The sequence below is a fragment of the Bombyx mandarina genome, chromosome 15, assembly GCF_030267445.1.
Source record: "Bombyx mandarina strain Sakado chromosome 15, ASM3026744v2".
NCBI lineage: Eukaryota > Metazoa > Arthropoda > Insecta > Lepidoptera > Bombycidae > Bombyx > Bombyx mandarina.
The window spans coordinates 14964359-14973827 of NC_143221.1; the positions used below are offsets into that span (position 1 = coordinate 14964359).

At 34.4% G+C, this 9469-nt stretch overlaps 2 protein-coding genes across 2 annotated transcripts; one reads left to right on the forward strand and one right to left on the reverse strand.

The window, feature by feature from the left end:
- Nucleotides 1-96: 96 nt before the first annotated feature.
- On the reverse strand, nt 97-1632 carry LOC149501541 (uncharacterized). The gene is made up of 2 exons (XM_089733034.1): nt 1180-1632; nt 97-979 (listed from the first exon to the last, which is right to left on the reverse strand). The coding sequence occupies exons 1-2, from the start codon at nt 1305-1307 to the stop codon at nt 97-99; spliced, it is 1011 nt and encodes a 336-aa protein (XP_089589160.1). The 5' UTR covers nt 1308-1632.
- Nucleotides 1633-3565: 1933 nt separating this feature from the next.
- On the forward strand, nt 3566-5728 carry LOC114249977 (uncharacterized). The gene has a single exon (XM_028183712.2). The coding sequence runs from the start codon at nt 3635-3637 to the stop codon at nt 5357-5359; it is 1725 nt and encodes a 574-aa protein (XP_028039513.2). The 5' UTR covers nt 3566-3634; the 3' UTR covers nt 5360-5728.
- The last annotated feature ends 3741 nt before the right edge of the window (nt 5729-9469 follow it).

Sequence of the window (9469 nt, forward strand, 5' to 3'; positions counted from 1 at the left end):
ATTTTGTAGATTTATTTTAACAAATAAATCATCAATCTCGTCATTAATATGAGAATAAATACAATTTTCAAAATCCGTGAATCCTGTTTCATTAGATCAGTTAATATTTTGGCGATACTTGACTACTGTCATCATGCCTATTGGATATTTTTTACAAAGCATTAGCCCACATTTTTTTATTTTTTTTCCCAGTATGCTGCTTACTGTTTGCCTCACTTCATTCTCCAACATTCTACCGCGTTTCATGGCCCATGTATCTGGAATTTTCCCTCCCATTATCAATGAAATCAAGGTGCCATCAGTGGTTTTGCACCTACTGAATTCAAAAGCTCGTGAAGCTGTCACTCTGCCATACCTCAATTCATACCAAAGCGAGCTTTTATGTTGTTCTCTAGTTGCTTCCTCAACTTTTATAATATCTTCATTAGTTAACACAACTTTTTCAAAAAAGGTGTCACAGGATTTTTCTTTGTATTTCTGTACCAGTTTATGCATTGATAATCTTTCTAATGTATCAGGAAAATAGTCTGCTTGATACTTAAGTACCTCACAGTCACTAAGCTTACGTTTCTTCCCTTCTTCTATAAATTTTGTAAACACACCACTATTTGATGGTAAGCTTGGTTTGCCATTATATAATTGTTTAGAAGTTATATATTTTATTGTGGTACCAACACCTGATAGCTTTGATTTTCTCCAGTAGCACTCCACAGATGTACAGGAAGGCTCCTCACTTCGGCGATGGACCCACATGAGAAAAGCTACAGCATGTTTGCAGCCTCCTTGCGAAGCAACACAGCCATGGCATTGCACAGATTTCACTACTTCATCCTCTTCGTCGACTATAAGTGTTACTAAGTACAATTTTGCGTGGACCTTATGCTCAGGGCAAAGTTTTGCCTTGACGGTGCACAGACTTCCTTCGCGTTTCAGCTGCACATAACTTACAGCGTCATCGCCATAAGATGGCCTTGAGGATCTAAAACAAAGAAATTTATATGTAAGCAATATCATTTAATATGGTATAGTTGTTTAAAACTATTTTTTTATAACATAATAAAAACAATACATTTTATAACATAACCTAAACCTAATACCCAAACGGCACATATACCTATGTAGGTAGACATTTTAAACGCTAAAAATAGTGATTAAGTTATGAAGATTTAATGTACTTACATAGAAGTTTTGATGCTTCTAAATTCTGCTGAACAGAAGTCTTTATTTGAAGCTAGGAACTCTCCGACCATCAATGAATCAACTCTAGGCAAATTAGCGGAATTTGCCTTGTTAAATCCTTGTTCCATGGCTGATGTATTTTGTGGAAATGATAAACAACGATTATAAAATGTATTTTAGCGACAGGTAATGCGAAAACAATAGTTTTTTTGTTAAGATTGCAGTGATCGCGAGCAAGCTCAAACGAAACAAGATGACGTTTATTAAGTTGTGACGTAATTCACTCTGATTGGTGTTTAAGCTATCATGGCTGATTGTTGTATTTTGTAGATTTATTTTAACAAATAAATCATCAATCTCGTCATTAATATGAGAATAAATACAATTTTCAAAATCCGTGAATCCTGTTTCATTAGATCAGTTAATATTTTGGCGATACTTGACTACTGTCATCATGCCTATTATAAAAAATATTAAAATTACTAAAAAAGCCACCTGGTGGGGGGTAGGGAGACTAATAATCGACAGCAGCGACGCCTGCTGTCCCGGGCTCTAACTAAAGCAAAAATAAAAATGAGAGTTGCGCATCTATCTCAAATATATTAAGTGTATAATCTATGCATAGACCTATATAGTAGGGACACGACATATTGTTCTATATGTACAATTGCTTATATAAATAGCACCCATTTTGAAGGCACATACATAAACATATATCTATCTCGTTCTTACTCAGCACTTTAACTCGCAGGAAAACAATATAACAGTATTTCAGTGCGTACATAAAATGAAACATGAATATACGTAAATATCTCCGTCTCCGTCTAATGAGGCCGAAAATCCGCCATGTTTAGCGCGCCAAATGTCATTGTCACGTCAGTTCGGCCCTCTGTTTTGGGTTGTACATTATTTATTGACTTTGATATCGATTTAATATGATTGATTATATAAAATTTCATAATTTATCATGCTTAAAACATACAAAAATAATAATTAAAACGTATTTTATAGGATCTCAAGAAAGTCGATGCCCTAAAACTATTATCTATATGTATTTAAATTCATTATGGAGCCCTCATCCGAAAAATCCATTTTTCGGTCGGAATCTATTCATCATGACACTAATCATAAATACCACTTTAAAATATGTCATCAAAACATATTTAGACATTCTGTTTAGATATTTCGGGAAAAAGGCTACCGACAAAATCTCTTCGGAACTATTTAAATAAAATAGTTTTATTCCGCAGTGAGTAAAACACTATTGTAAATTTGTTAAATATTTAATAATTAAGTGATTTTAGAGAGGAAGTCACAAGGAATGACGTTTGTAATTAATTAATAAATGTTTTGTAGGTGTTTTTTTTTTCACGCGGTCCCTTGATAAGTTTAAAATTTGAATCACTCTCAAGCGAAAGTGATTCAAATGGTGCGGCGCACCTTCCTTGGGGTGCGCTGCGGTAGTATGTTACGGACTTTAGAGTCAGCAAAACAATTAAAATAGATTGTAATAGTCTAAGAAAAACACGTACTCAAAATACGATAACATTTAGCATGCTAGAAATGGGCTGATGGCTTTGAACTACGCCATATCTTTATGTTTTGCGACAAACGACAACTTTATAAAATCAGTGTAGCAAGTTTTAAAAATCATCATATCGTTTACTTGGCAAATTCGAAGGACGAACTTGTCTTAGATTTACCCATCTAAATCATATCATATTTGCACATAACAATATACCTACTTACTTCCCATTAAAGTATAAATTCTACAATTAAATAATACTCAACAATATTTAAAATAAAATGAGCCAAGAACGTTTATCGATAAAACCTGATAACATTGAAATCTTTTGTACAGCACTAAAGCCGCCATGTTTTGTGGCCAGATGACGTCACAGTGGCACGAAATTTTCGTTGACGTTTCATTTCCATAGGTTTCCTACTTCATTGGGTTTGATTCAATTTCAATGAAGAATTGACAGCTGTTGAACTGAGTTTGACAGCTTGAAGCAGCCAAGCAGGTGCCAAGCAGCCTCAGTGACAATCAAATAATTTCCTATATTTTAAAATTGAACCGAAGATTAAATTAATATAAAATTTATCTTTAATGAAATCCTATAACATAATAAAATGAATACCTCTACCTGGTTTAAGTCATGAAGTCGAACTGATTTAATAAATAATTTCAGAAAAAAGTCAATTACTTATTTAGGACTTCTGCACTTATGGTTGATTAAATTACTACAACATACATACATAATGATTGTGATTTATATTTTTATTTATAAAAGTAAGTTCATAGAATGCTCTCAAAGTATTCAAAGGAAAAACCAAAATTAAATAGGTACCTATTGACTTTGCTATACATGCTTGAAATGACAGTTAGTCGAAACTTTTAAATTGATTGACATGATCTAACATAAATAATGATTTTTGATAAATTTTAGACTCAATGATAATTTTCATGGTTTTATTAATATTTATAAAAGTAATAGATGGCAATGTTGGTAGTATATTATTTTATAATCGAGGCACAAGAGATGAATGTTGGAGTAAAGATGATCTTGCGAAACTCGAAACTAGGAAAACATTTGAAGACCTCATGCCGCCAGTAGTACAACCAGTTGAAATAAACTCCAAGTACATTAATGATAATCTTCGTTATTTTCGCAAAGCAATAAAATATGTAGACAATGAAGTCGAACCCTACAGAGCGCGCATACTGAAACAGTCATTACTTGATACAATAGGAGCGCATTTGAGGAGTGAAATTTTACCATCGATTCGATTTGCTTATTACGCTGGATACATCCCGTACAGAAAAGCAAGGCAGATGGAAGAGTTTTTTAAGGAAATAAAATCATACTTAAATACTGGAGGCTTAGGGTGGAAAGAACCAGAACGTAATATTCCTTGGACTAATTTCACTGTGTCTAAGCTCATCGTAGGACCAGGAAAATTTTCTGATTCATGTTCAAGTCTAGTAACGAAACGTGATACTAACTCTTGTATACATCTACCGAATCCAAAATTTGATAATTCTATATCTCCTACAACGATAGCGTTACCTTTTAAGTCTGGTGGTCTATTGAATTTGGCATCACCGAATTCCGAGAACGCTCTTTTAAAATATTATGCCACAGCATCAAGATGTATTTTGAAGAAATCGCCGAGAAAATGCCGTCATTCTGATTTTGTGGCTTTCAATAACGAAATGTGGCATTGGATGAAACGCAATTTAGCTCCGCATTTAGTTGACGAGACATTGTACGCGGCCTATGGCGGAGTTTTGAGAATAGCAGCTGCGGTTCAAAGTTACGGTAAAGGCTTATCCCGCCGTAATTTATTTAATACCAGAGAGCATAGTTTAATCAAATGGCATCCGTGGAAGGCGCTCACACAATCCTACAAACGTGCAAACTCGAATTGGACTCCGAGTTTCTATATTGGAATAGTATTAATGATAGCTTTTGGAATATGTGTACTGCAAATCTGTTATACCTATATTTTAGGACATAAAAGCGCTTGTCGTTGTAGAAGTAGCCCGGTCGGACATTCGTCTAAAGATCTTGCGTACACGAACATAGAATCGAGCATACCGGCAATATTGCCTGATGTAAGTCCAGTGTTCTACAATGAACAGAAACGTATGAAACGTACCAATTCGGGAACCAAAACTGGAAACGGAAGTGTTAACGTACAGAAAGTTTACGATTTGAACGAAAATACTGAAAGACTCATGAATGTTGAAGTGAGTGATACCGAAAGCGAAGTTTCGTCATCTAGTCAGGATGAGGACGCAACGAATAGGAGTAAAAAAAAAGTTATTACTCCAATAAGTCCACCGAAATTAGACACTACGGTATCTGAAGTTAGAATAGGGAAAACACGTTCAGATCCTAAAGATTATAACTTTAAGTATTCAACAAGTACCCTGTCGCGGTCGGACACATATTTTCAAGGTTGCGATGACGGCGTAAAATCCTGTTCGGATTCGGAGAGCTCAGATTCGAGTGATTCCGGCACTTCGATTTTATCGCAGTCCAGATCCCGAAGGATGAGTTGGTCTCGCGACCCGGTGTCGCTTCGAGGGACCTCCACTGATTCATATCATGGTTCGTCATCGCTGACGCTAAACGCTAACTCGTATCTAAGACCGAGTCCTCAAAAAAAATAATGAGAAGTTGATCGTTTCAAATATTGTTTAGTCTATATACTTTTGTTTTCATGTTTTGTTTAAGGTATGTTGAATTTTAAGATTTTGTTCGTAAGAATATATATTTTGTTAGTGGCAACTGAGATTTCCTTTTTTTTTTTGTTTGGCTTCAGCATTCCCATATGAGTCAAAAAACCAAATCAAACTTATGAATTTGAAATGAAGAAAACCATTCACACTTTTTTGTCGAAACATTTTATTGAATACAACACATTACATTTATATGGGATAACGTTATGATAAACATGAAACAATCAACATTCCAAAATAAAATATTTAGTTTAAACTTTATAATTTAAATAAACATAAGTATATATCACAAGTGAAAAATATTTGTACATTTTCTTTAACATACAATGGTAGATATATTTTTAAACTTATTATAAAAATTTTTTTTTCAAATTACACAATTTAACAGTTACAAAAGCAATCGTTGCCTGTCAATATCAATGTCCACATACGACTACACTTTGCCGACTGTGAGCATCCGCGGAGGGACTTCATTTCAAACACAGTACTGACTATTGGAAACACACTATAGTAAATGTTTGCTAACTACTGGTTTGGTCAGTCATATTTGATATTTTAATTGATTATTTACTTATGTTATAGTCAAAAATGGGTTTTATTTTTAGGTTATCTTTCAGCGTTTGATGTTTAGTTTTAAAAAAAACTGGCGTTAATGGCCTTCTGTGGCCGCAAATAAATCAGAAACGGACTGACTTGATCCTCCTGAGAATCGAGGGAATAACAGATCAGGCGGGAATAGTAAATATCACTAGACACCCAAAGCCGACAGTGTTACTACTATTTGAATCGTAAAGAGAAATATTAAATAAAATTAAAAGTCCAATATTATTTTTTTCTTTTAACACAATTAAATTTAATTTAATTCGAAAACTATGTGTTTGAGTCTAAAACTCATTTTATGTTTCCATAAAACTTTAATTTCCTTTACCATCATAATAATGTAAGCCTATTAATTAGGTTCTGTACATATTATAATATAAAATACATATGCATATTAATTTCATTAATAATTGAAATCACAGTTACACTCAATTTTTATATCTAAAATATTTTTCTAACCGAACATTAATAATTATTTTTAACCCGTGCATTAAAAACCTTTTTATGTGATAAATAGTAACAGTTCAGTATAGGGTTTACATACTAGAGTACGAAATACTATTATACAATACTATAAAAAATCTGGTAACACTATTATGATAATGTTGCGATAACTCAAAAGTATTTTAGTTAATTTGTTTAAAAATCAGATGATTTTACTAGACACGTCACCGTCATGTCAGGTCGATCAAGGTTCATGTGTTTTGATTCGCATTTGTTTAAGTAACCATACAACATGCAGTATACCGATTTGTACACATAAAATGTTTGGGGTATATTGGAATCGTTCCAAAAAACAAGGAAGGTGCTGGAGAGATTATTACGACAATAACAAAAAAAAAACACATTTGAAAAACAATTATTTGATGTTTTCCAGTGCGACCGATGCGTGAGTTTTAAGTTTTTGACGGAACTTAAATAAAACGCATCGACGTTATTATCGATTCACGTAATATGAATTCTTAAAATAATTTAACATGACAAGTAGCTATTACTCTAAGTTAATTACAGGAAAAGTATTTTGTCAAAGCTTAGTTAAGTAGTGTATTGACCTTTCGGTTTCGGAAAAAAAAAAGTCCTAGCCTGTCTGTAATGGGAGGCGTTTGCCTAGGAACATGTTTACTTTAGTGATGATACCGGCATCGATAATACTCACTTTGATTAATACAACAAATCAATCACACCAGTGAATAACTCTTAGCTCCATGTTTTATTGGCTGTCCCCCCTCCCGCACCGCTCAGCTACTTCGGAACCGCCCCGGCTTAGAATATCTAAGATAAACTAAACCCTCTTAATAAAAAATATATTTTTTTTCATTAGATAGCACTGTGTTCAAATGTCGCGAAATAATACGAAAACGTAAAGTATTTGAAACTTCTGTAATAAATCTATTATTAAATTAATTATAATAATTTCTATGAAAATACTGTCTCGTGAAAATCGAAGAAAACACTAAATAGAATAAATACATTGTTGTGTATTTTATAAGAAAAAAATATCACATAATATGCGTTTTACCCTTTGAAATAATGTGATGTTTAAAATTCGTTAGTAATCTTGGGTTCGTTATATCTGTGGTCTGGTGCTAATAAGGCCAATGTCAGTAATAATTAATTTAGTATTAAGCATCAGAACAATGAGCCATCGGTGCAAAAAAAGTGTAGTTAAACTAACACCCAAAAAAAATTTAATGATTAAATTAACACCCATTTAGCACAAAATAATGTACTTTAAAAAAAAAATAAACTGATAGTGCAATCTCATTTCAAAAAAAATCGTAACTTTTTTTTTTTATTGCTGAGGTGGGTGGACGAGGTCACAGCCCACCTGGTGTTAAGCGGTTACTGGAGCCCATAGACATATACAACGTTAATGCGTCACCCTACCTTGAGATATAAGTTCTAAGGTCTCAGTAACTTTTAGCTTCAAGCCACTAATTATATACATTTACACTCGTCATTGAGCCGAATCAATTTTATGGAACGTGAAACCCGTAACCCTTATTAATTAAACTTATCTAATGTTTTAAAAAGCTTTTAAAGATCAAAATGTTGTCGCGGAAGTTACAACGCGGGCAGGCCTCCCACGAGGTCTCCCGAAATGACGTCCTTCGGGATTTTCCCGGAGATGAAATCCCGTCTTATCATCAGGACGGGTACCGGCGAAGGCGGACTTTCGGCGCGCACTGCGGTACCGTAGGTCTGGTGTAGCCGGTGTGGTGGAGCTCGATGGGGTTTAGTCGGTAGTCGTTCTGCGGGGCAAGTGCTTCGCGCGCCTTTTTCAAGGCGTAGTCTCTTGCGAGGGATTCGGGGAGGTGGAGGACCTTCTCGTCCCCCCTCTTCCTCTCAGGAGGCGCCGGAGTCCGACATAACCCGGTTCGTTACCCCCCGGACCGGGTATCCGTAAATGGATTCCCCAGCGTTAAAAAAAAAAAAAAAAAAGGCCTCCCACGAGGTGGCCGATGACCTTATGGAGGTCGCGGTGATCCGTTGGAGGCGGACCATCCTGGGGGAGGCCAGTATGCTTAGTGCGAGTTTTTTAACGTTCTCGATAGCGTAAAAGTCAACACCATTTTGTATGCCGTTGAAACAGCGCCCCTAGCGGCAAACGTAGGCAAACGATCCTATTCCATACAAATATGAGCTAACTTTTACGCTATCGAGAACGTTAAAAAACTCGCACTAAGCACACTGTGCCCAGCAGTGGACGTGGGCTGGCTGATTATTATAAATGTTTAACTAAATATAATTGTCAATTATTTGATAATGAAAATTAAATCTATTATTTTAAATGTATACCGTATTTTAAATTGAGACAATATTATCATCTTATATATTATTGATCGAAAACTCTATTCTGGTTCCCTAACTGTTGAGGTCTATGATCAGAGGAGATGCCTTTTTTTAACAATTGTATTATGTTTCTGTGAATTGTCAAACATTCTTAATATCGATTTATTCATATCTAGTATGTACGTATATTAACTAGTATAATTAAGTATGTATAATGTTACGTTCCGGCCGCGTCGACCGTCTCGAGATGTTGTAGTCGTTTCATTCGGAACGTCGACTTATCGATCGCAGAATAGTTTTCGTAACATTTTCATTTGCAATATAAAATTATACAACACTAGACACTTATCGTAATATTTTGGGTACTTCAAACTATATATTTATAAATTATAGCTTATGTGTTATTCTGATGTGTAAGCTATATTATTGTAAATTTTCATCAAAATCAATCCACTAGTTTTTGCGTGTAAAAGTAAGAAACATATGAGTCGTCTATTATCAAAGGCGGCAATCTGTACATTTGGACAAAAAATTTTTATTGATATGTCAATACAGATTTATTTGAATATAATCGTCTCCTTCAAAGAATACGGTTCAAAACCTGCATTAAATAAAGGTTAATAGTTAACCTGTTATTTATCTAAGATG